The 22,976-nt window shown below is 42.4% G+C and overlaps 1 protein-coding gene across 2 annotated transcripts in view; it reads right to left on the reverse strand.

Moving 5' to 3' along the window:
* Positions 1-2,457: 2,457 nt before the first annotated feature.
* The window catches only part of LARS2 (leucyl-tRNA synthetase 2, mitochondrial), a 220,434-nt gene continuing 199,915 nt past the window's right edge, over positions 2,458-22,976 (reverse strand). Inside the window, exons 19-21 of one of the 2 annotated variants that reach the window (XM_040432868.1) lie at positions 6,092-6,203; positions 5,403-5,530; positions 2,458-3,208 (exon numbers count right to left, since the gene is read on the reverse strand). In XM_040432868.1, coding sequence (XP_040288802.1) covers positions 3,029-3,208; positions 5,403-5,530; positions 6,092-6,203 — 420 coding nt within the window. In that variant the 3' untranslated portion in view covers positions 2,458-3,028. The remainder of the gene's footprint in view (positions 3,209-5,402; positions 5,531-6,091; positions 6,204-22,976) is intronic. The other variant, XM_040432867.1, reaches the window with a different exon arrangement.

Raw genomic sequence — 22,976 nt, forward strand, 5'->3', positions numbered from 1 at the left:
AGGTGGAAGTGTCATGGTTTGGGGCTGCTTTGCTGCAGCAGGACCTGGTCAGCTCACCATCATAGAATCCACGATGAATTCTACTGTGTATCAGAAGGTGCTTGAAGAACATGTGAGACCATCAGTTAGAAAATTAAAGCTGAAGCGGAACTGGACCATGCAACATGACAATGACCCAAAACATACTAGTAAATCAACCAAAGATTGGCTGAAAAAGAAGAAATGGAGAGTCCTGGAATGGCCAAGTCAAAGTCCAGATTTGAATCCCATTGAGATGCTGTGGGGTGACTTGAAAAGGGCTGTACGTGCAAGAAACCCCTCAAACATCTCACAGCTGAAAAAGTTCTGCATTGAGGAGTGGGGTAAAATTTCCTCAGACCGATGTCGAAGACTGGTAGATGGCTACAAGAACCGTCTCACTGCAGTTATTTCAGCCAAAGGAGGTAACACTCGCTATTAGGGGCAAGGGTGTCCTATCTTTTTCCTCAGTTAGAATAGGCATTTTTGTAGAATGACATTTACAGAAGATCTTGAAAAGACTTTTCTTCAGTTTTCTTTGTTTAGTCGGATTACTTTAATCTCTCTGTATTGTTGAAACGGAGATGAAATAACCATTTATTAAAAATGTTACAAAAAACCACATGCTTTCAAAGGGTGTCCTAATTTTTTCACAAGACTGTATATATATATATAATCTGCAAAAAAAGGCCTCAGTTGTGCCCCCACCATACCCCATTCCCACTTGTGCCGACATTAAAGAAAATAAATATAATACCCCATCTACCTGAACGCGTGGGGACACTCATTCCTTGAACCCTCACTATTCACTGGATGCAGCAGAGCCTGACATTCCCAGCATTGCGACATCACATTTATTTTAACTCCTAAAAGCCATTTTTAACCGCCGTTAGACAGGTGCACTCCTGTTTATATGGCCATTAAAAACAGGCTAATTGATTTTAATGGGGTCTGTCTGGCTGTGAAAACGGCCAATGATAGGACATGTCCTATTTTTCACGGTCACTAAAATTGTCCATGTGAATAGCCCTATAGAGTTAAATTGGCTCTAAAAACAGCTGCTACAAAAACTTGTGTCATGTGAATGTAGCCTTGGTCATCCCCAGCAGTAAAAGTGGGGTGCCAGCTGTATAATGCGCCTGAGAGCCTGCATCATCACTGAGCCGTAACAGTACAGCAGCTCACGCTTACTAGCTGCGGTGTACTTTTATGGCAGGGGTTACATCAGTATGCATCTGGAATTATTTTTCATCTTTGTTGAAATGATAACATCGAATCCTCATAGATCCCCTCCATCCGTCTACTATGAAGTAAGCTGTATCACATTTAAGAAATGGTGTGCTATATATCTGACAATTCATGTACTTCTCCAGGAAATCAGGTTGATGGAGGTGACCAGGTCATAATCATTTCAGCAACAGCAATCAAAAAGTGTTGGCAGACATGTAGAAGGTTGTTACTGTAAGACTGATACTCATTTGTGCTTCTGTCGAAAACCACGTACAGCAATCGAAATAAAGGTGTGGTAGCACAACACAGAGTATATAATGTTTGGTGCATGCACAGAGTAAATTTATTGGCTAGTCAGTAACAATGGTGCAACTTTCTAGCCCTAGTGGCTTACTGCAAAAATATATTGTGGCAATGCATATACTGACAATGTTTTATGGTGGCTGAACTATTCTGCAGGCCATACAAATTTTTATTGGAACATGTTTAATGGGGTTAAAAATGTTATCATTGATTGGTTGACATCTGACTTATGGAATCCCCACGAATGTCTAAATTCTTGCCCAATCATTGGCAAGGAACGGGTATTCCGGTTTTGCAGTTTTTAGCATCAACTGACAGGGAACTAATTGTGATTTTGTATCTGTAATTGCGTTTTCTTGCACTCCATCGCGGTCACATGACATTTTCTGCTGTATTGGTTCCCTGATGTGATGTGATGACATCACATTGACATCTGAGGAGTGGAAAGGCTTTAAAGACTCTGCTCTGTAGACACATCATCATCAGTGACCTTGCCTCTCAGGGTGATGTTCTCTTCATTCTTCTGGACCCTGTCCTGTAGACTTGTTGTCAGCAATTGTGTCGAGTCTTAGGGCATCCCGGTAAGGCTATGTCTACACAACGACATTTTTCGCGCGACAATTTTTATAATGGCAGTCTATGGTGTCGCACTGCAACATGCAACATGCTGCGACTGCGACGCAATAGTCGCAGAAAATCCATTCGAGATGGATTTTCTGCGACTGTTGCGTCGCAGCATGTTGCATGTTGCAGTGCGACACCATAGACTGCCATTATAAAAATTGTCGTATGACATTAGTGCAACAAAATGTTGCAGTGTAGTTGCGACTTATTGTCACCATGTAGATGTAGCCTTAAAGCTCCCGCAGGCTGTTTTCTGCCGAAACAGACTGTCAGAACTACTTGGCAGTGTGAAACAGGCTTAAAGCTTCCATTTCGCTTCAGTTTTTAACAAGAAGCTACAATATGATCTAAGAATAACCTAATACATATTCATGGTGCTCACTCACTTTATCTTCAACCATGTATCTATAACTGCATAGAATAAAATTGCTACATTATTAATGACACTGTAAAAAAAAGTTCAGAAGATCATTCATATGATGTCAGGACAATGAGACAAAATGCAGGTACTTACAAAGAAAGCCAAGTCATCACGTCATGTACCTTTACATACAATTGGTAGAGGTATTGAACAGAGGTGGACCAGCGTTTCACCAGATACAATCATTTCATGTAAACGAATACTCCATTGTGAGGGCAAACAATAATGGAGTTCTCATATCTTTAATTTAAATGTACAGTGTTGCTGTCTATCATTCCAGCTGTGGAGTCCCATGATAGTGGCATCTGTAAAGAGTATTTTTCTTTTTGTACCATATAAATATGACCACCTAACGGCTGAGTAAGCAAATGTTAAGTGTAACGTTGGATCAGTGCATATACCATGCTTACAGTGTGTGACTGGCTTTAATCTTCATTCTTGCACAAGGAAGTTAACAAGAGCTGTCCGTGGAGAGAGAATCACCCTTTTAATAGTCCGGCCTTGAAGATAGTTTGTGCCAAGCTCACTCTGCATAACAAGGTCTTGCACCTTCTCAGCGTCTTGGGATACTGTGTATGGTACACTGACTGAGCCACAATTTTTGTTATTAATCTGCAAAACAGATAACAGGATATGTATAAATTTATACCGAATACAGAGTATTGTATGTCAAATAAGAGTTGCATCGGGTATCGAAGTATCGATACCTAATCAATACTTTTAGACCCGTTCGATACGATACCGGGTCTTACTATTTTACTATACTAGGCTGTGCTGCTGCGCAGCCTAGTATCTGTTAGAGAACATGGCACGCGCCGCTCTCAGTGAGCACCATGTTCTCCTCAGCAGCACAGTGGAGAAGGAGGGAGTCTCTCCCTCCCCACTGTGACGCGGCTGCCACTGCCAACAATGGGGAGATAGCACTGCGGAGGAAGGGAGGGACTGTGGCCACTGCACCACCAATGAATGTAGTTAACACATTAATTCAAGTGTATGATGCGGCACCTGAGGGATTGATTGCCGTGGTTCGCCGATCCCCCTGCCCTGTTATTGAGGCCGGGTGTCAGGTATGTGATACCTCCGCCGGCACCTGCATCCTACACTTGAATTAATGTGTTAATTACATTCATTGGTGGCGCAGTGCGCCCCCCCTCCCCAGTATTATAAATTATAACCATTGGTGGCGCAGTGCGATCCCCCCCAGTATTAGAATCATTGATGGCGCAGTGGCCACAGGCGCCCCCCCTCATTGTTATATTTATAGGTGGCAGTGGGTCCTCTCCCCTCCTCTTCATTGGTGGTGCAGTGGCAGTCCCGCTCGGAGCCCCAGCAGTGTAATTGTGGGGCTCTGACCGGTTACCATGGCAGCCAGGACGCTACTGCTGTGTGAACAAAGCCCAGGGCAGCAGGGAGAGTGTAAGATTCTATTCACCTTGATAGAGCTATATTAGGGTGATTAGGACAAGGCTTATAGCCCTTACGGGGCTAATCTATATATATATAAAGAAGGACGTATGTATGAATGTATGGTCCGCAATCACTCAAAAACACAACCCTCGATTTCATCCCTTGCTACCTGGAAAGAAATCTTGTGGGGGGTCACAGCTCTCTAGGATGTACCGTTCCTGAGATATTCCCAAAAAATGACCTGCATTAGCCAATACAAGCCTGCAAGTCTTTCTCTTCCTATCCCAACTGCCATACACACGGTCACATGTCCTTTAGCAGCTAATATAAGCTCGCAGGCCCTTAGTCTCCACATACACACAGTTTTACTCCAGGTTTCCATAACAATCAAGCCATCTTTCTTCACTGCTGTAGGTCAGCTTTAGGCTAGGGCTACACCACGACGTAAGACGCACGACACATAGGGCACAACTACACTGCTACATGTGTTGCGCGACAATTTTTATAATGATAGTCTATGGTGTTGCACTGCAACATGTGACATGCTGCGATGCAACGCAACAGTCGCAGAAAAATCCATCTTAGATGGATTTTTTGCAACTGTCATGTTGCAGCATGTCACATGTCACAGTGCGACACCATAGCCTATCATATAAAAAATTGTTGAGACAAAATGTTGCGCGACACATGTCATCGTGTAGCCCTAGCATTAAAGGGGCAGGGCGCTGTGGAGGTCACTGTTAAAGGGGCGGACACTGTGGAGGTCACTGTTAAAGGGGCAGGGGGCACTATTAAAAGGGCAACTGCTGTGGAGGTCACTGTTAAGGCAGCAGAGTACTGTGAGGTCACTGTTAAGGCAGCGGGGTACTGTGGAGGTCACTGTTAAGGGGACGGGCCCCTGAGGAGGTCACTGTCAAGGGAGTGGGGTGCTGTGAAACTCACTGTTAAAGGGGCAGGCTGCTGTAAAGGTCAAAGTTAAGGGGATGGGCTGCTGTGGAGGTCCCATTTTAAAGTGGCGGGGCACTGTGGGGGGGGAGTCAGTGTTAAGGGGTGGGGGACTGTGGACTTTACTGTTAAAGGGGCGGGGTGCTGTAGATGTCACTGTTATGGGGGATACTGTCCATATATTTTAACGACACACACAATCATTAAATGAAATAGATGAAATATACCCGTGCAAAGCCGGGTTCTTCTGCTAGTAGTAAATAAAAAGTAAAAAAAATAAAAAAGAAGTTTAAATCGCCCCCTTTCCCAATTTTACATATAAAATTTATAAACAATAAAAAATAAACATATTACATATCGCCACGCCCGAAAAAGTGCAAACTATTAAAATATTAACCCTATATCAAATGCATGTCAGGTGCCTTGTATCATCCAGGAGGACCTTTATCCTTACCAGTACTGAGACTTCTACTGTGTCAGGTTGACTAAGGTATTCTGGGTCAAGTGTAGGCCAGGTCTGCAAGAGGACATCTTTGCTCCAGTTATATTGCGTGCAAAGTTTATGAGTCACATGTCCCATGCCTATAAGAAATAAAGACTGATTACATATTAAGGAAAATTTACCACGGATGTACACCTGCTTTGTTGTATACAACAGTCAAAAATGGTAGCACAAGCCATATTTGTAACTTTGCATGCCAGAAAAATTTACTATCCTTTACACCACAAATAGATAAATTCAGGGGTGGACTGGCCATAGACCCTACAGGGTAATTTCCTGCTGTGAAAGTGCCCAGGGTGGCTGCCCAAGCCATCATCACAGCCAGAGGTTGGGTACATAGAGATATGATGTTCTTAGCATTAGTTAAAAGGGTTTTCCGAGATTTTCATACTGACACTCCTTTTGGGCAGGGTGAACAATCCACTCCCCAACAGTATTCCGAAATTGCAACCATTCGTCTCTCATTACTGAACTAAATTTAATTAGAAGTGTCCATTCTTGATTACATTGTCATTGCCATGATGGGCCTGAGAAAACCCCCAAGATCATGGAACAGTTTCACATATAATACTACAATTTATATTATACCACAAACATAAATGGTTCATGAATATGTACATTAATGGATTTCCAGGATTTACCTTTCCATAACTCGGATGCCAAATGTGGGGCCATGGGTGAAATCATAATGATGAGGCTTGCTAGTGCATCTTCAAACTCTCTGCTGTGCTGAACAACTTGTGCAGATGATTGCTGAGAGGACAGACATAGAAGTGTATGATTAGTCATGTGCCTTGTAAACCACATTGTTTTAACCCTTTCTACAATTATTCGCTTCAAAATCATATGATGATGACGACTTTCTGTACCACATACTTACAGCTAAACGTCGCCTCTGAAACATAGAACAATGAATAAATACAAGACCATGACTATATAAGCAGTACTCATCTGTGTTTGGGTCTGTGTAATGAGTAACTTGATAGTCGTGTCTCTGTGGGTCCAGTGAATTTAGGAACTGTGGTGAAGAGGCCATGAGTATGGTGACCGCGCTGAGAGAAACAATGTATAGGCCAACACCACCCAGGTTACTTACTCTTTATATAGACTGCAAAACTACGGCTGTGATCACAACACATACAAAAGTGTAGTACACAATGCTTCTCCATCCTGCAGAATCCAGTAACATATACAATGGAATTCTATGATGACATATGTCACTGTATGGAATCTTTCACAAGGCATCAATTTAATCTGCACTTTTTTGTATATGTTAAATGTAAGACAAAAACGCGGTGTGAACCCAGCTTAAGGCACTTAAGTCCACATCTGCACATAGCGAATATCCCATCGGAATGGGGCTAAAGTGATGTAATCGGGCATGCTGAGCTAAGGGCGGAAGTGAAGTAATTCCCCATGCATAATGGCCCTGATTTATAATGCCTTCACTCCAGAATTCTGGCTTCAAAAAGTCACATAATAGAGCTTTTGTGACTTTTTTGGCTCACTTGCACAAAAATTTTGGAACACTCCAGTCTTGAAATATGGTTGGGAAAGTAGGTGTGGTTAGCTAGGAGTTTCACTCCAAATTTATTACTGAGACTTTTTCAAAAAGTCGCAAACTAATCAGTATTACTCCAGTAAAAGGGAGGAGTAGGAAAACTGGAGTAGCTTTTCTAGACAAAAGTGTTAGGTTTAAGGCCTCATGCACATGACCGTATGTATTTTGCGGTCTGCAAAAACAGATCCACAAAAAATACGGATGACGTCCGTGTGCATTCTGTATTTTGCGGAATGGAACATCTGGCCCCTAATAGAACAGTACTATCCTTGTGCATAATGCGGAAAATAATGGGACATGTTCTATTTTTTTGCAGAATGGAAATACGGAAACGGAATGCACACGGAGTAACTTCCGTTTTTTTTTTGCTGACCCATTGAAATGAATGATTCCGCATACGGTCCACAAAAAACGGAGCGGACACGGAAAGAAAATACCTTCATGTGCAAAATGCGACATTTCATAAATGTGGCATAGAGTACTCCAACATAGACTTAAAGGGGTTGTCCGAATTATGAAAAAAAAAAAATATAGCACTAAAAATCTGATGGGCAGCAATATATAACTAAGCTAAGCAAGTTTTATGCAAAAAAAATATATTTTTTTCTAATTTCCCTGGTTCTTTTCTGGCCATTTGTTTACATGCAATAAAAAAAATCTCTGCCCCTCCCCCTGCACTGCTAAGGGAGTGAATACAAGTGCTGCCCTGAGTGACATGTCTGCCTGCTGGGAGACTCAGCAGCATGTTGTATGTGTAGGACTACAAGTCCCAGCTGTACAATGACACTGCTAAGGGAGTGGATATTCCCCCTACCTTCTCGTGCAATGCTCTCTCTAGTCTGTCAGCTCCTGTGCCTAGAATTGTCCCTGCTGCAGATACCCAGTCTGTGCAGCTGAAGGGGTTAAGAATCCTAGGAGAGAGCAGACAGCCCGGCAGTGAAGGGGGGCGTGGCCAGCACAGTGACGTCTGGTTTACAGGCTTGTAAACAAACTTTATCAGAGCAGGGAGAGAAGCTGACATCACAGGTCATGTGACCCTCAGTGAAATCTGAGAAACCAGCCACTGGAGATAAAGTGAGTTAATTGGAAAGCTGTTACATTTGCCTAGTTAGAAAGAACATAGAAAGAACCAAAAAAATAACTCTGACAACCCCCTAAAGCTAAACTGACTTCAAATATTCCCCTCATGATAAGTTCTCCCCAATGTGTAAGCGGCCCATCCATTACAGCAAGCAGAGATGACCATCCGTATAAAGCAACTTCTCATCCCTGGAGAAGCTCCACCTCTCCACCGCCCTAATACAAAATGATTTATTATAGGTACCCAGGATGACATAATAAAGGAGGCAATAGAAGATAGAAATAAATACTGAATAAAGCTGGTTTCTCACTAGTGTTAAAATCTTCCAGCAGGCTGTATCCAGCATAGCCAGAAAGGACCTGAGCACCAACAGACCCCATTGACTATAATGGGACTTGGCGGGGATCTGGCCTTTTTCCAGCATTAGTGCTGGGAATCGGCTAGACGAAAAACGGTGCTTGCAGTGGTTTTTGTTCGGCCAAATCCCAGCACTAATGCTGGAAACAGTCCGGATGCCTTCCGTCTCCCATCATAGTCAATGGGCATTGGCAGGGGAAAGGCAGTATCTGGCTAGTGGAAAACTAGCCGAACATTATTCTGCCAATCTAATTATGAAAGATATACTACAATAAAAAAAGTATATAAACAGTATACATCTAACATAAGGGATTGGGAGGTCCTAATATTGACACTGAAAGAGAAAAATTGTACACTAGCCAGAAAAAGGGAGAAATATTACTATACTACTAACCTGTAGGAAAGGGCAGGGGGATAGAAGTAGAGAAGGAGGGATCTAAAGGTTAAGTGCTCCAATAATTAAAAAAAAACTAAATCAAAAAAGGACCCCCCTCTCCTGATACTATGTTGGTCAATTAGAAAAAACAGCTAAAGCTGAGCTGTTCATTAAGTCCCTTTGAATGTACTGTCTGCATTCTATAAGTCTACTGAGTATCCTTCTGAAAAGTAATTAAAGTTTGGTGGAAAATACAAATCAACTTTGGCTTGATGGTGCCTGAGATTGTTCAGGAAATGATTTCCTTAACGGTTAGAACACACCATGCTGTGAAAAGATCTAATACATAATGTGTGATTTGGACCTGCTGAAATGAGATAAGCGCCACCTAATCATCAGCTGTATGTACAATATGTGCCAGGAACCCAAGTGTCAAACTGAATCCATGGTTTCTAATAAAAAGGCTTCATCACTAACATCCTGTTCAGATCCATAAGAAATCAGAGGCTGCATACAAATTAGACAACCCACAGCCGATGCTCACTCTCTATTTAGCAGAATAATATTGAAGCTAAAAGTGATATGGTCTTGTTACAGATGATGGGAGTAATGTTGACCCCTTGTGAGCCAACTTGCAATAGGGCCCTTTCTATCAGCACATCACTGCACTAATTCTGGTGGTAAGAGGGCGGAAAGCATCCAAGTAATCAGGGAGGGCAGATAATTTAGGTTGAACAGAGAGTATAGATAGCGAGCCTGAAACGCAACAGGGGATGAATCACACGGGCTGTGTATCTATGTAGATAGAAAGGTGAGCACCCGGAAAAGACTCTGCAAGGAAAGGGAGAGGGAACTCTCAGACTGCCCAGCATCAGTGTAGTTAAGTCCAAAGTCCCTGTCCACCTCATACCTGCTGTACCCTGTGGGCGCTGACGCCACACTACTCAATGTGCCATCCGATGCCCTGGCCTCCAGCATTCTCTGCAAGCTGCCGCCTCTATGCTGCTGCCCAGTGCTCCAGGCTCTGTCTCACTAGGGCATACACATGCTCACCTATGGCCTCTTAAAGGGCCAGTGCGCTTGCTTGCTAATCCTTACCCAGCCAATGGTTAGGGGTCCCTGGGTATTTAAGGCACCCTCTCCAGGCACAGAGTGCCTGAGCTTCAAGGTTCCCCATGACCAGCAAAGATGTTTGGAAGATATAGTTCTTCAGCAATTCTCTTGCGTTAGGCCTGCATTATCCAGACTGTGTTCCCACCTGTGTTCCTGCTGTGTATCCATTGTGCATGTGTACGCCTGAGTCCTGACCTTACAGTTTAATTTCACTTCAAGTCCGTGTTTAAGCTATACTAGTCTGCCTGCCATGTCTGTGCTACAGTTTTGGTTCCTGACTGCCTTGTTCCTGTATCCAACATGACCCTGCCAGGAAGCTCTCCTATTGTCTCCAGTTCAGTGTTGCAAGTATCTGCAGTTTCAGTATTAGGGGCTACTTCTGTGATTGTGGTGCGATTTCCCTAAATCCCAGCTATTCAGCCAAGTTTCCTATAGTCATGTTCTGCCAAAACTCACATAATCAGTATAAGTGACTGTTTAGACCAGGGATCAGCAACCTACGGTACTCAAGCTGTTCTGCAACGACATCTACCGCCTTTCACTTCTATGGGAGTTACAAAAACAGTAGAGTAAGTGTGCATGCTGGGAGTTGTAGTTTCACAGCAGCTGGAGTGCTGAAGGTTGCTGATCCCTGGTTTAGACTATACCTGCATTTTTGGTGCATCATGTGCCTGTGCCTAGAGCTCCTTAGTTAACACATATTTGTGTTTTTTTCCTTTTAACCCTTGTGAAAATAAAATGAAAAGCAGCATACTATTTGTAAAAATGCTATTTTTCATTTTCATGCCCAATGTTTTGGCATGTCAAAGCCGCTGCAAACCTGAATTGGTGTCTGAAAAGCATCCTAGTAGGATAGTCTCGAAATCTTACATTTTTTATGAGGCCTGTATCTGAGTCAGTTAGGACACTAGGGCCAGTATGTTATATTTTTATAAAGAGAAGAATCAGGGTAAAAAATACAGTAGGACTACTGTATCCACTGTGGATAGCTTCAAAGACCCCGATGGACACCTGTCACAACAAAATGCAGTGCAATTTGCAGGCAGCATATTATAGAGCAGAAGGAGCGAAGCAGATTGATAAAAAGTGTATTGGGAAAATCTTCAGACCCTTTCACTTTTTTCACATTTTGCTATGTTGCGGTCTAGTGCTAAATTGAATTTTTTTTCCCCAAGTTTCAAATCCCCCCCATCAATCTGCACTCAAGACCTCATAATGAAAAAGTGAAAACAGAATTTTTGGCAAATTTATTAGAAAGGAAAAACAAAAGTTTTACATGTTCATAAGTATTCAGAGCCTTAGCTATGACACTTGAAATTTAGCTCTTGGGGCCTCACATTTTTCTCTTGATCACTGAGATGTTTGTACACCTTGATTGGAGTCCACCTGTGGTGAAATCAGTTGATTGGACATGATTTGGAAAGACACACTCGTCTATATAAGGTCTCACAGCTGACAATGCATATCAGAGCAAAAACCAAGTCAAGACTAAGGGCTCATGCACATGACCGTATGTATTTTGTGGTCCGCAAAAACGGATCCGCAAAAAATACGGATGACGTCAGTGTGCATTCCGTATTTTGCGGAACGGAACAGCTAGCCCCTAATAGAACAGTCCTATCCTTGTCTGTAATGCGGACAATAATGGGACATGTTCTATTTTTTTGCGGAACGGAAATGAAATGCACACGGAGTACCTTCCATTTATTTTGCGGACCCATTGAAATTAATGGTTCCGCATACGGTCCGCGAAAAAACGGAACGGACACAGAAAGAAAATACGTTCGTGTGCATGAGCCCTAAGAAAGAACTGTCTGTAGAGATCAGAGGAGGATTGTGTGGAGGCACAAATGTGGAAAAGGGTTAAAAACTGAAAGTTCCCAAGAGCACAGTGGCCTCCATAATTCATATCTGAAAGAAGTTTGGAACAACCAGGACACTTCAGAGAGCTGAACACCCCACCAAACTAGGTATCTGGGGAAGAAGGGCCTTTGTAAGAGAGTTGACAAAGGACCCAGAGGTCACTCTGGCTGAGCTCCAAAGATAATATAAAGTACAATGGGTCATGAAAGAAACTCAATTACTTGGATAAGTAAAAATGTTTCATGGTTGTTACCACATAAACTGACATGTCAGGTTTGAATAATGGCGCTGTGACCTGAAGGCCAAAATAGCCTGCTTCCTTTAAAGGGTTCTCTGGGCATTTCTGACAATCCCTGTGGAGGAAAGATTGCTTCCTCTGTACTTACCCATCCATCGCACCCCCAATGCTGCCATCTCCGCTGTGCTCGGACTGGCTGCGGGCTCCTCTGCTTGGGACCTAAAAGTATGTGTTCCTGAATCTTCCGGTTCAGATGCGTGACAGTGGGGTAGTTATAGAAAAAATTAGCTTTGCTCCACAGGGTCTGAAGATTCTGGGATATTCCGAAAAGGCCAGAGAGCTCCTTAAAGGGATTAATATAGCTCTTTAAAATTCCCTCGTGTAACACTGTAGTGCATCCTAAAAGGATGCTGATACTAAAGAGGCAAGAATACTGCACCAAGTATACAAAGAATTCCATAACCACTGAATATGAATAATTTTCTATAGGTTCAAAACATATCAAATATCCAATAAAAACAATCCACAAATTAGGTATGATATCTCAACGCATTTCCTATTGGTTTACTAGGAACAAATTCAGACTAGAAAACACAGTGAAGGTGGGATATGGGCAAAACAATAGAAGATAGCTGCACTATTCAGCAACTGCACAAAATCAGCATCATGAACACCAATACTGTGCAGCAATACAAGTATCGATTCCCTTGAATGGGGTAGGAAATGACTCATGGTGTGATAAATGAAGAGTTTTAGGAGCACCTGGCTTTGTGTTTGTTGGGTGCTGTGAATGGCATGTAAAGTTAGTACAATTTTGCTTTATAAATATATATTTCTTCTAATCCACCATTCCACTAATAAACCATAACGGTAAAAACAACCAGCCTATTATGCAGCTCCCCCTCATGTTCTCCATTATAGCCCGTCAAGCAATTGACCTGTAAAGGTGTCCTGTAGCATCTAATACTCAGAGAATATTCACACGGCTGATATCCACAGCAGAAAAATCTGTAGCAGATCAGTAGCTAAAAAAGGTCATTTTTTTCGTGGCAGATTTGGTGTCAAGATTTTTTGGTTGAGTTTTTTTTCTGCTTTCCTTTTGAGAACTAGAGGCAGATTTTAGCCATGTGAACATACCCTAAGACATTACTGTACACGTAAGACGTTACTGTACAAGTAGACTAGACAGGCTAGTCTTCCTCCCTACATTCCTCCCCATGACACTGTTGCTTGTTCACTGAATGTCCTTCCTTCGACCACTCTGGTAAGTACTAACTGCTGCATACCAGGAACACCCCTGCCATTTTAGGGATGCTGTGACTTAGTCATCCAGCCATCTCTATTTAACCCTTGGCAAAGTTGCTCAGATCTGTGGGCTTTGTCCCCACGTGACTGAAATGCTTCAGATTTGCCATTGGGGATTTTAATGCCATAAATCATAGAAATAGCCTTACATCTGCCCATTTCTTCTACTTCCAACACATCAACTTCAAGAACTGATTGCTCACTAGCTGACCAATATATCCCTCTTCTTGAGAGGTGCCATTGTCACTAGATAATAGTATTCACTTCACTTGTCAGCAGAGGGGATTTTTACGTATATACAAACAGGATTTTGTGACATTTCGCATTTTTACACCACTCACACCAGTTTGGAAACGTGATTGGGAAAGTTAGTGTGGTTAGCTATGTTAATTAGTTTCACTCCAAATTTATACTGAGACTTTTTAAAAAGTCGCAAAAATTGTTGCAATCTCACTCCTGTAGGAGGTAGAGTAGAAGATAGAGTAAGATCTCAAGACAGAAGTGTTAGGCTTAAACATTCACCAAATTTACCAAATGTCATGCATCAATTAATACATTTGGCAATGCAGACTCCTGCAAAACAAAAAAAAATGATAAATCTCCCCCATAATTTATTTGGATGTGATTTTAACGTAAGTTAAGACTGAGCTGCTGTAATGTGTTCCTTGAATGCTATTGTCCTTCCCTAGTTACACTCTGCATATATCTAATACTATATATTGGCTGGAAAAAAAAAATTATGCATATTTTAATTACACACACAAGAGGGCGCTATCATCACAAACAGACAAGGAAAAGAGAAGACAAACATTTTCAAACGAAAAAAGAGAGTTTTCATTTAAAATAACCAGCAATGTCCACTCTCATGGCCCTTCCAGCCTTCGGGCCACAAACCAAACCTCAGGTCAGAGTCAAGGACATTTATTCTTCCAGGGGGATAAGGGACCTCAAGGACTTAGCGCACCTCATACCCGATTCACCTGGACGTTGGTTTCATTATCTCCAATTACGCAACTTCACTAGATCTCTGGCACCTGGATCGCAACTCCAATCCCCCTCATACGAGTTTGAGAAATTATGTCTTGCTACCTCTGTGCCTGGTCATTCTATATCTCTCATATATGCCATACTGAACACAGGAGAGATCGGGGACAACACGGAGGAGTTCCCTGCTCTGGTCAAGAAAATTATACAATCCTGGGAGAATGATTTGGGATGCTCCCTCACAACTGACCAGTGGAGGAGATCCCTATTATTCACTCATAAGTCCTCGATATCTTGTAAGGTACAGGAACTCAACTTTAAGATCTGGTCTGGATGGTATAGGACTCCAGTTAAGCTTCACCAGTTTTATCCCCTTGTAACAGACACTTGCTGGCGATGCCTAAGTTCAAGAGGTACCATGTTACACATTTGGTGGTATTGTCCAGGGGTTGCTTCCCTGTGGCGGGAAATAGTCACACTCCATGATCACCTCTATAAGACACATACTCATCCATCCCCTCAAATAGCTCTCCTTTCAGCTTTTCCAGGTAGACTTAATTTGGTTAAAAAGTGCATTCTAAGATTCTTTATTATAGCAATGCGCCAAATCATCCCTCGGGCATGGCGCTCAACAGAAAGCCTCCAAAGAGTTACATGGGTAAAGGCTAGGGATGTCCCAATACCAGTATCGGGACCGATACCGGACATTTGCACGAGTACATGTACTCGTGCAAATGTCCCCGATACCTGTGCGCCGCTTCTAAATGTGTCTGTGCCCGTCCGCGGCCTGCCCCTGCTTCTCGCACAGCAAATACAGCTTCAGAGGCAGCAGCAGGCAGTGTAATAGGAGCCTACAGTGGAAGCTAGCCCCGCCCCTCCCCGCCCTCCAACCAATCAGAGGCAACCAGCACTGACTCACAGCACAGGGGGAGTCGCGCAGGGACTCAGAGAATCGTCTGAGAGTTTATTAGTTAAAAGAATCGAATGAGTCACAGACTGTCACCGAGTCCCTGCCAGGCTTCCTGCTCTGCGGCTCCCTGTAAGTCCGTCCGGGGGGAAGGGGGGGCATTATTAGTATAGCATGTAGTGGAGCTGTGTGTGTACAGGGTGCATGTAGCAGAGCAGGAAGTCTGGCAGGGACTCGGTGACACAGTCTCTGACTCATTAGATTCTTTTAACTAATAAACTCTCAGACGATTCTCTGAGTCCCTGCAATAACTATACATTGTAATTACATCAGTCTGCTCCACTGCATTCACTGCAGCAGAGCTGTGTTTGCCAGGAGCGAGTCCCTCTAAAGGTGATAGTGTCTGTCTTCTATGGCCCTGGTCCTCCCTTCCTGCTTGCAAGCTGCACATTGATCTCTAAAAGCAGGCATTAGGGCAAGAAGAAATATACATTACTGTATGATGGCCACAAGACTATTATACTGAGGAGGGGGGCTTCAAAAATTGTTGTCCTCCATATGTTGTGGGATACAAGAAAAGAATTTTAAAATACTTTCTAGGTGGTACAGGACCCCTGCTGTTCTACATTCCTTTTTCCCGGAGTGCTCTGACCTGTGTTGGTGATGTTTAGAGGAGGTGGGTACGATGTCCCATATCTGGTGGCGGTGTAAGAAAATTACTCCCTTCTGGTCGGCCCTGAATGAGCTGTACAATAGTATGGTGGATGTGACATCTGTTTGGACGCCGGAGGAAGCTTTATTATCAATGTTTGCCGGATCTGTTCTGGTAGCCAAGAGGGGCCTCCTGAGATTTTTCATGCAGGCGGCTCGTCTGGTGTTGCCTAGACATTGGAAATCACAGGACACTCCAAAGATGACAGAATGGGTAGAGACGTTTGAGAACTTACGTAGAATGGAAGAATTGATTGCAGAGGATGCGGGACTGGATCAGAAATACTTGAAAGTGTGGATGCCATGGATTCTGTTCAAAGGGTCCCAGGGGTTTATTGAATGGCTAGACCGGTACAGATAAATTGTAGATGCTTGCTTGTATAGAAGATACCTTGTAGTATGTCTTTATCCCTTTGTGTTTTGTTTTGTGTTGTCTGTGTTTGTCTCCCCTGTATGTCCTGTTTCATGTTCATACATAGGCTTTAAGAAACACTCTTTGTCATGGGTTCTATGTAAGTGAGGGCTTCTTGCTTAAATTCATGTAATCCTACTGTTGTCGCTTTTAATTCTGATGTGTTTCTCACATTGTAATGGTACATGTTGTTTCATTTTTTATACCTGAATAAAATAATTGAACAACAAAAATTGTTGTCCTGACTCCTTATAGTAGCGTCTCCTTGTAGCTGCCCCCATACAGTGTAACGTCTCCTTCTGGCTGCCCCCATACCGTATAACGTCTCCTTGTGGCTGCCCCATACAGTATAATGTCTCCTTGTGGCTGCCCCCATACAGTATAACGTCTCCTTGTGGCCCCCATACAGTATAACGTCTCCTTGTGGCTGCCCCCATACAGTATAACGTCTCCTTGTGGCTGCCCCCATACAGTATAATATCTCCTTGTGGCCCCCATACAGTATAATATCTCCTTGTGGCCCCCATACAGTATAATGTCTCTTTGTGGCCCCCATACAGTATAACGTCTCCTTGGAATGTTATAGTTCTGTTTTTGGGCCTTTTGGTTGGTCAGTGGTCAGAAAATACATGTGTGTGTATTTTATTGTTAAAATTAGTATCGGTAATTGGTATCGGTGAGTACTTAAATAAAAGTATCGGTACTCGTACTCAGTCTTAAAAAAATGGTATCGGGACATCCCTAGTAAAGGCCATGGACTGTCTAGCTCGACTGGAGGAATTAGGTGCTGAAGACCAGGGAAATTGAGTTGTACACACCAAACAATGGGAAGCCTGGTACCAGTTTCGTGCCTCGGCTAATTTTTCAGGTTGGTTGACCTCAGATATTTGTGCTTAATACACTCTTGTCAGTTCTACTACTTTGAATTCGTGTCTGGATTACTAGTATACTCTCCTTCCTCCCCTCCTTCCACCCCCTGTCCTCTGTCTTGTCTCCCCCATACATATTTCATCTTTGGATTGATTATTTATTGATTTCATTTGTATGAAACTATTGTTTTCAAAATTGCAAATTACCTGTGATTCATTGTACTCAAATATGTAAACCACTTGTGATCCATTATATCTAATGCTTACTTTGGGTTTCAATAAACACAAATTGAACCATAAAATAATCAGCAATGTCAACTGAAATAATGTTAAAACTGGTTGTCATACAAACACAACTCCTATCTATATGCCTAACTAGGGTATATGAGTTACATACGGGCGTTCCTCTGGCCTACATGGCCCATCAATGCTTTAGGCTAGCTGCAGACTAGCGTCAGAGATCCAGCAGGGTGTTCAGCTGTTTAATCGTCTTCCTGACGATTCTTAGCATATTTGCCAGAATGTGGGCAGATCTCCACCGTCCCTATTTTATTAAATGGGACCGGACAGAGCTTTACAAACCTCCGGCAATTCCGGAGTGTGCAGAGGTCCGGCAGGCTAATCCCTGCTGAAAAAGCCTTTCAGATCTCTGATGGCAGTCTGCAACTACCCTAACATACAGTAGTTGACTACACTGCAGGGAAAATGAACATGGACAAGACAACTGATCGCTTGGGGTTAGAAAGGTCTAACCCATGATGATCAGCTGGTTGCTGCCAGCTTTTTTTTTTTTTTTACGTGTTATTTACAAGTGGGAAAATAAATAAATAAATATTAATGTAATAATATATTAGATTTAGGCCTCAGGCACATAGCCATAGCCGGTCTGCAAAACAAGGATGCCATCTGATGAGTGCTAAAACCACGGTCATGTGCATCAGGTCTTAACTGGAAAGTGGGGGCTGGTAACACAAGCTCTGCACCATCCAGCTCCCTTTCCGTTCCTAAAATCACTTGAGAATCTTGCCAATGACAGTACAAATGTCCAGTTCAAAGTATTAAATTGAATTTGTCATCACAATTTTGGAGTATTATCTGGAGTACTACCGGCAGGCCACAGACATGTAACCCTGAGATGCAGTGGTAAATCGTGACCACGGCATCTGAGGTGGCTTACTCCAGGAGCATGGCGATCAGAGGAGGTATTCATTTCTTGTGGCAGCCTCAGTTTCTCTGAAGGATCTGAAGCTACCACAGCAGTAGTTCCAATGGAGGTCTGCAAATGGCAGGGCTCCATAAGAACATACTGCAACTCCAATAGGCTGCAATGGTAATTCCCTGCAGTCTACGGGACAAGCGATCTAACAATCGCTTGTTAAAGTTCCAAAAGGGGACTTAAAGTGTGTAAAAATTTATTTTTGAATGTATAAAAAATATAAAAATTCAAATACCAATTTTTCCATAATAAAAATAAAACAAGTCATATGTACTGTATCCTGTTTTTTATCCCATACGGTAAACACTGTAAAAGAAAAAAAAAAGAAAATGGCAGTTTTTCATTGCTTCACCTCCCCAAGAAAATTGAATAGAAAGTGGTCAAAAAGGCATACACACTCCAAAATGGCAACACTAAAAACCACAGATCGCCCCGCAAAAAAAATTAGCCTCCACATACCTCTATAGACAGAAAAAAAGATATTTTTTCTTTTTAGAAGTATTAAGACACAAGAAAAACGATACAAATGTGGTATCGCTGATCCATGTTCAATGTGACAGGTTCCCTTTGAAAACACACTGCACTGTCAGATTTTTTATGCTTTTTAAAATTACAGCCTCCCACTCACTGGTGGAAGACATACACTACTCACAAAAAGTTAGGTATTTTTTGCTTTTGGGCGAAATTTGACAACGATATCTTATGCTATTCACAAGTCGACTTATATTCATCCCACTGTACTTTAACCACCTCAGCCCCCAGTGCTTAAACACCCTGAAAGACCAGGCCACTTTTTACACTTCTGACCTACACTACTTTCACCGTTTATTGCTCGGTCATGCAACTTACCACCCAAATGAATTTTACCTCCTTTTCTTCTCACTAATAGAGCTTTCATTTGGTGGTATTTCATTGCTGCTGACATTTTTACTTTTTTTGTTATTAATCGAAATTTAACGATTTTTTTTGCAAAAAAATGACATTTTTCACTTTCAGTTGTAAAATTTTGCAAAAAAAAACGACATCCATATAGAAATTTTGCTCTAAATTTATAGTTCTACATGTCTTTGATAAAAAAAAAATGTTTGGGTAGAAAAAAAATGGTTTGGGTAAAAGTTATAGCGTTTACAAACTATGGTACAAAAATGTGAATTTCCGCTTTTTGCAGCAGCTCTGACTTTCTGAGCACCTGTCATGTTTCCTGAGGTTCTACAATGCCCAGACAGTACAAACACCCCACAAATGACCCCATTTCTGAAAGTACACACCCTAAGGTATTCGCTGATGGGCATAGTGAGTTCATAGAACTTTTTATTTTTTGTCACAAGTTAGCGGAAAATGATGATTTTTTTTTTTTTTTTTTTTTTTCTTACAAAGTCTCATATTCCACTAACTTGTGACAAAAAATAAAAAGTTCTATGAACTCACTATGCCCATCAGCGAATACCTTGGGGTCTCTTCTTTCCAAAATGGGGTCACTTGTGGGGTAGTTATACTGCCCTGGCATTCTAGGGGCCCAAATGTGTGGTAAGGAGTTTGAAATCAAATTCAGTAAAAAATGACCTGTGAAATCCGAAAGGTGCTCTTTGGAATATGGGCCCCTTTGCCCACCTAGGCTGCAAAAAAGTGTCACACATCTGGTATCCCCGTACTCAGGAGAAGTTGAGGAATGTGTTTTGGGGTGTCTTTTTACATATACCCATGCTGGGTGAGATAAATATCTTGGTCAAATGACAACTTTGTATAAAAAAATGGGAAAAGTTGTCTTTTGCCAAGATATTTCTCTCACCCAGCATGGGTATATATAAAATGACACCCCAAAACACATTCCCCACCTTCTCCTGAGTACGGAGATACCAGATGTGTGACACTTTTTTGCAGCCTAGGTGGGCAAAGGGGCCCATATTCCAAAGAGCACCTTTCGGATTTCACTTGTCATTTTTTACTGAATTTGATTTCAAACTCCTTACCACACATTTGGGCCCCTAGAATGCCAGGGCAGAATAACTACCCCACAAGTGACCCCATTTTGGAAAGAAGACACCCCAAGGTATTCCGTGAGGGGCATGGCGAGTTCCTAGAATTTTTTATTTTTTGTCACAAGTTAGTGGAAAATGATGATTTTTTTTTTTTTTTTTTTTTTCATACAAAGTCTCATATTCCACTAACTTGTGACAAAAAATAAAAACTTCCATGAACTCACTATGCCCATCAGCGAATACCTTGGGGTCTCTTCTTTCCAAAATGGGGTCACTTGTGGGGTAGTTATACTGCCCTGGCATTCTAGGGGCCCAAATGTGTGGTAAGGAGTTTGAAATCAAATTCTGTAAAAATTGACCTGTGAAATCCGAAAGGTGCTCTTTGGCATATGGGCCCCTTTGCCCACCTAGGCTGCAAAAAAGTGTCACACATCTGGTATCTCTGTATTCAGGAGAAGTTGAGGAATGTGTTTTGGGGTGTCTTTTTACATATACCCATGCTGGGTGAGATAAATATCTTGGTCAAATGCCAACTTTGTATAAAAAAATGGGAAAAGTTGTCGTTTGCCAAGATATTTCTCTCACCCAGCATGGGTATATATAAAATGACACCCCAAAACACATTCCCCACCTTCTCCTGAGTACGGAGATACCAGATGTGTGACACTTTTTTGCAGCCTAGGTGGGCAAAGGGGCCCATATTCCAAAGAGCACCTTTCGGATTTCACTTGTCATTTTTTACAGAATTTGATTTCAAACTCCTTACCACACATTTGGGCCCCTAGAATGCCAGGGCAGTATAACTACCCCACAAGTGACCCCATTTTGGAAAGAAGAGACCCCAAGGTATTCGCTGATGGGCATAGTGAGTTCATGGAAGTTTTTATTTTTTGTCACAAGTTAGTGGAATATGAGACTTTGTATAAAAAAAAAAAAAAAAAAAAAAAAATCAGCATTTTCCACTAACTTGTGACAAAAAATAAAAAATTCTAGGAACTCGCCATGCCCCTCACGGAATACCTTGGGGTGTCTTCTTTCCAAAATGGGGTCACTTGTGTGGTAGTTATACTGCCCTGGCATTTTCCAGGGGCCCTAATGTGTGTTAGGTAGGTAAATGACCTGTGAAATCCTAAAGGTGCTCTTTGGAATATGGGCCCCTTTGCCCACCTAGGCTGCAAAAAAGTGTCACACATGTGGTATCGCCGTATTCAGGAGAAGTTGGGGAATGTGTTTTGGGGTGTCATTTTACATATACCCTTGCTGGGTGAGAGAAATATCTTGGCAAAAGACAACTTTTCCCATTTTTTTATACAAAGTTGGCATTTGACCAAGATATTTCTCTCACCCAGCATGGGTATATGTAAAATGACACCCCAAAACACATTCCCCAACTTCTCCTGAGTACGGCGATACCACATGTGTGACACTTTTTTGCAGCCTAGATGCGCAAAGGGGCCCACATTCATTTTATGAGGGCATTTTTAGACATTTGGATACCAGACTTCTTCTCACGCTTTGGGGCCCCTAGAATGCCAGGGCAGTATAAATACCCCACATGTGACCCCATTTTGGAAAGAAGACACCCCAAGGTATTCAATGAGGGGCATGGCGAGTTCATAGAAATTTTTTTTTTTTGGCACAAGTTAGCGGAAATTGATATTTTTTATTTTTTTCTCACAAAGTCTCCCGTTCCGCTAACTTGGGACAAAAATTTCAATCTTTCATGGACTCAATATGCCCCTCACGGAATACCTGGGGGTGTCTTCTTTCCGAAATGGGGTCACATGTGGCGTATTTATACTGCCCTGGCATTCTAGGGGCCCTAAAGCGTGAGAAGAAGTCTGGAATATACATGTCTAAAAAATTTTACGCATTTGGATTCCGTGAGGGGTATGGTGAGTTCATGTGAGATTTTATTTTTTGACACAAGTTAGTGGAATATGAGACTTTGTAAGAAAAATAAATAAAAATTCCGCTAACTTGGGCCAAAAAAAATGTCTGAATGGAGCCTTACAGAGGGGTGATCAATGACAGGGGGGTGATCAATGACAGGGGTGTGATCAATGACAGGGGGGTGATCAGGGAGTCTATATGGGGTGATCACCACAGTCATTGATCATGCCCCTGTAAGGCTTCATTCAGACGTCCGGATGCGTTTTGCGGATCCGATCCATCTATCAGTGGATCCGTAAAAATCATGCGGACGTCTGAATGGAGCTTTACAGGGGGGTGATCAATGACAGGGGTGTAATCAATGACAGGGGGGTGATCAGGGAGTCTATATGGGGTGATCACCACAGTCATTGATCACGCCCCTGTAAGGCTTCATTCAGACGTCCGGATGCGTTTTGCGGATCCGATCCATCTATCAGTGCATCCGTAAAAATCATGCGGACATCTGAATGGAGCTTTACAGGGGGGTAATCAATGACAGGGGGGTGATCAGGGAGTCTATATGGGGTGATCACCACAGTCATTGATCATGCCCCTGTAAGGCTTCATTCAGACGTCCGGATGCGTTTTGCGGATCCGATCCATCTATCAGTGGATCCGT

The sequence above is a fragment of the Bufo bufo genome, chromosome 5 (assembly GCF_905171765.1).
Source record: "Bufo bufo chromosome 5, aBufBuf1.1, whole genome shotgun sequence".
Taxonomy (NCBI): domain Eukaryota; kingdom Metazoa; phylum Chordata; class Amphibia; order Anura; family Bufonidae; genus Bufo; species Bufo bufo.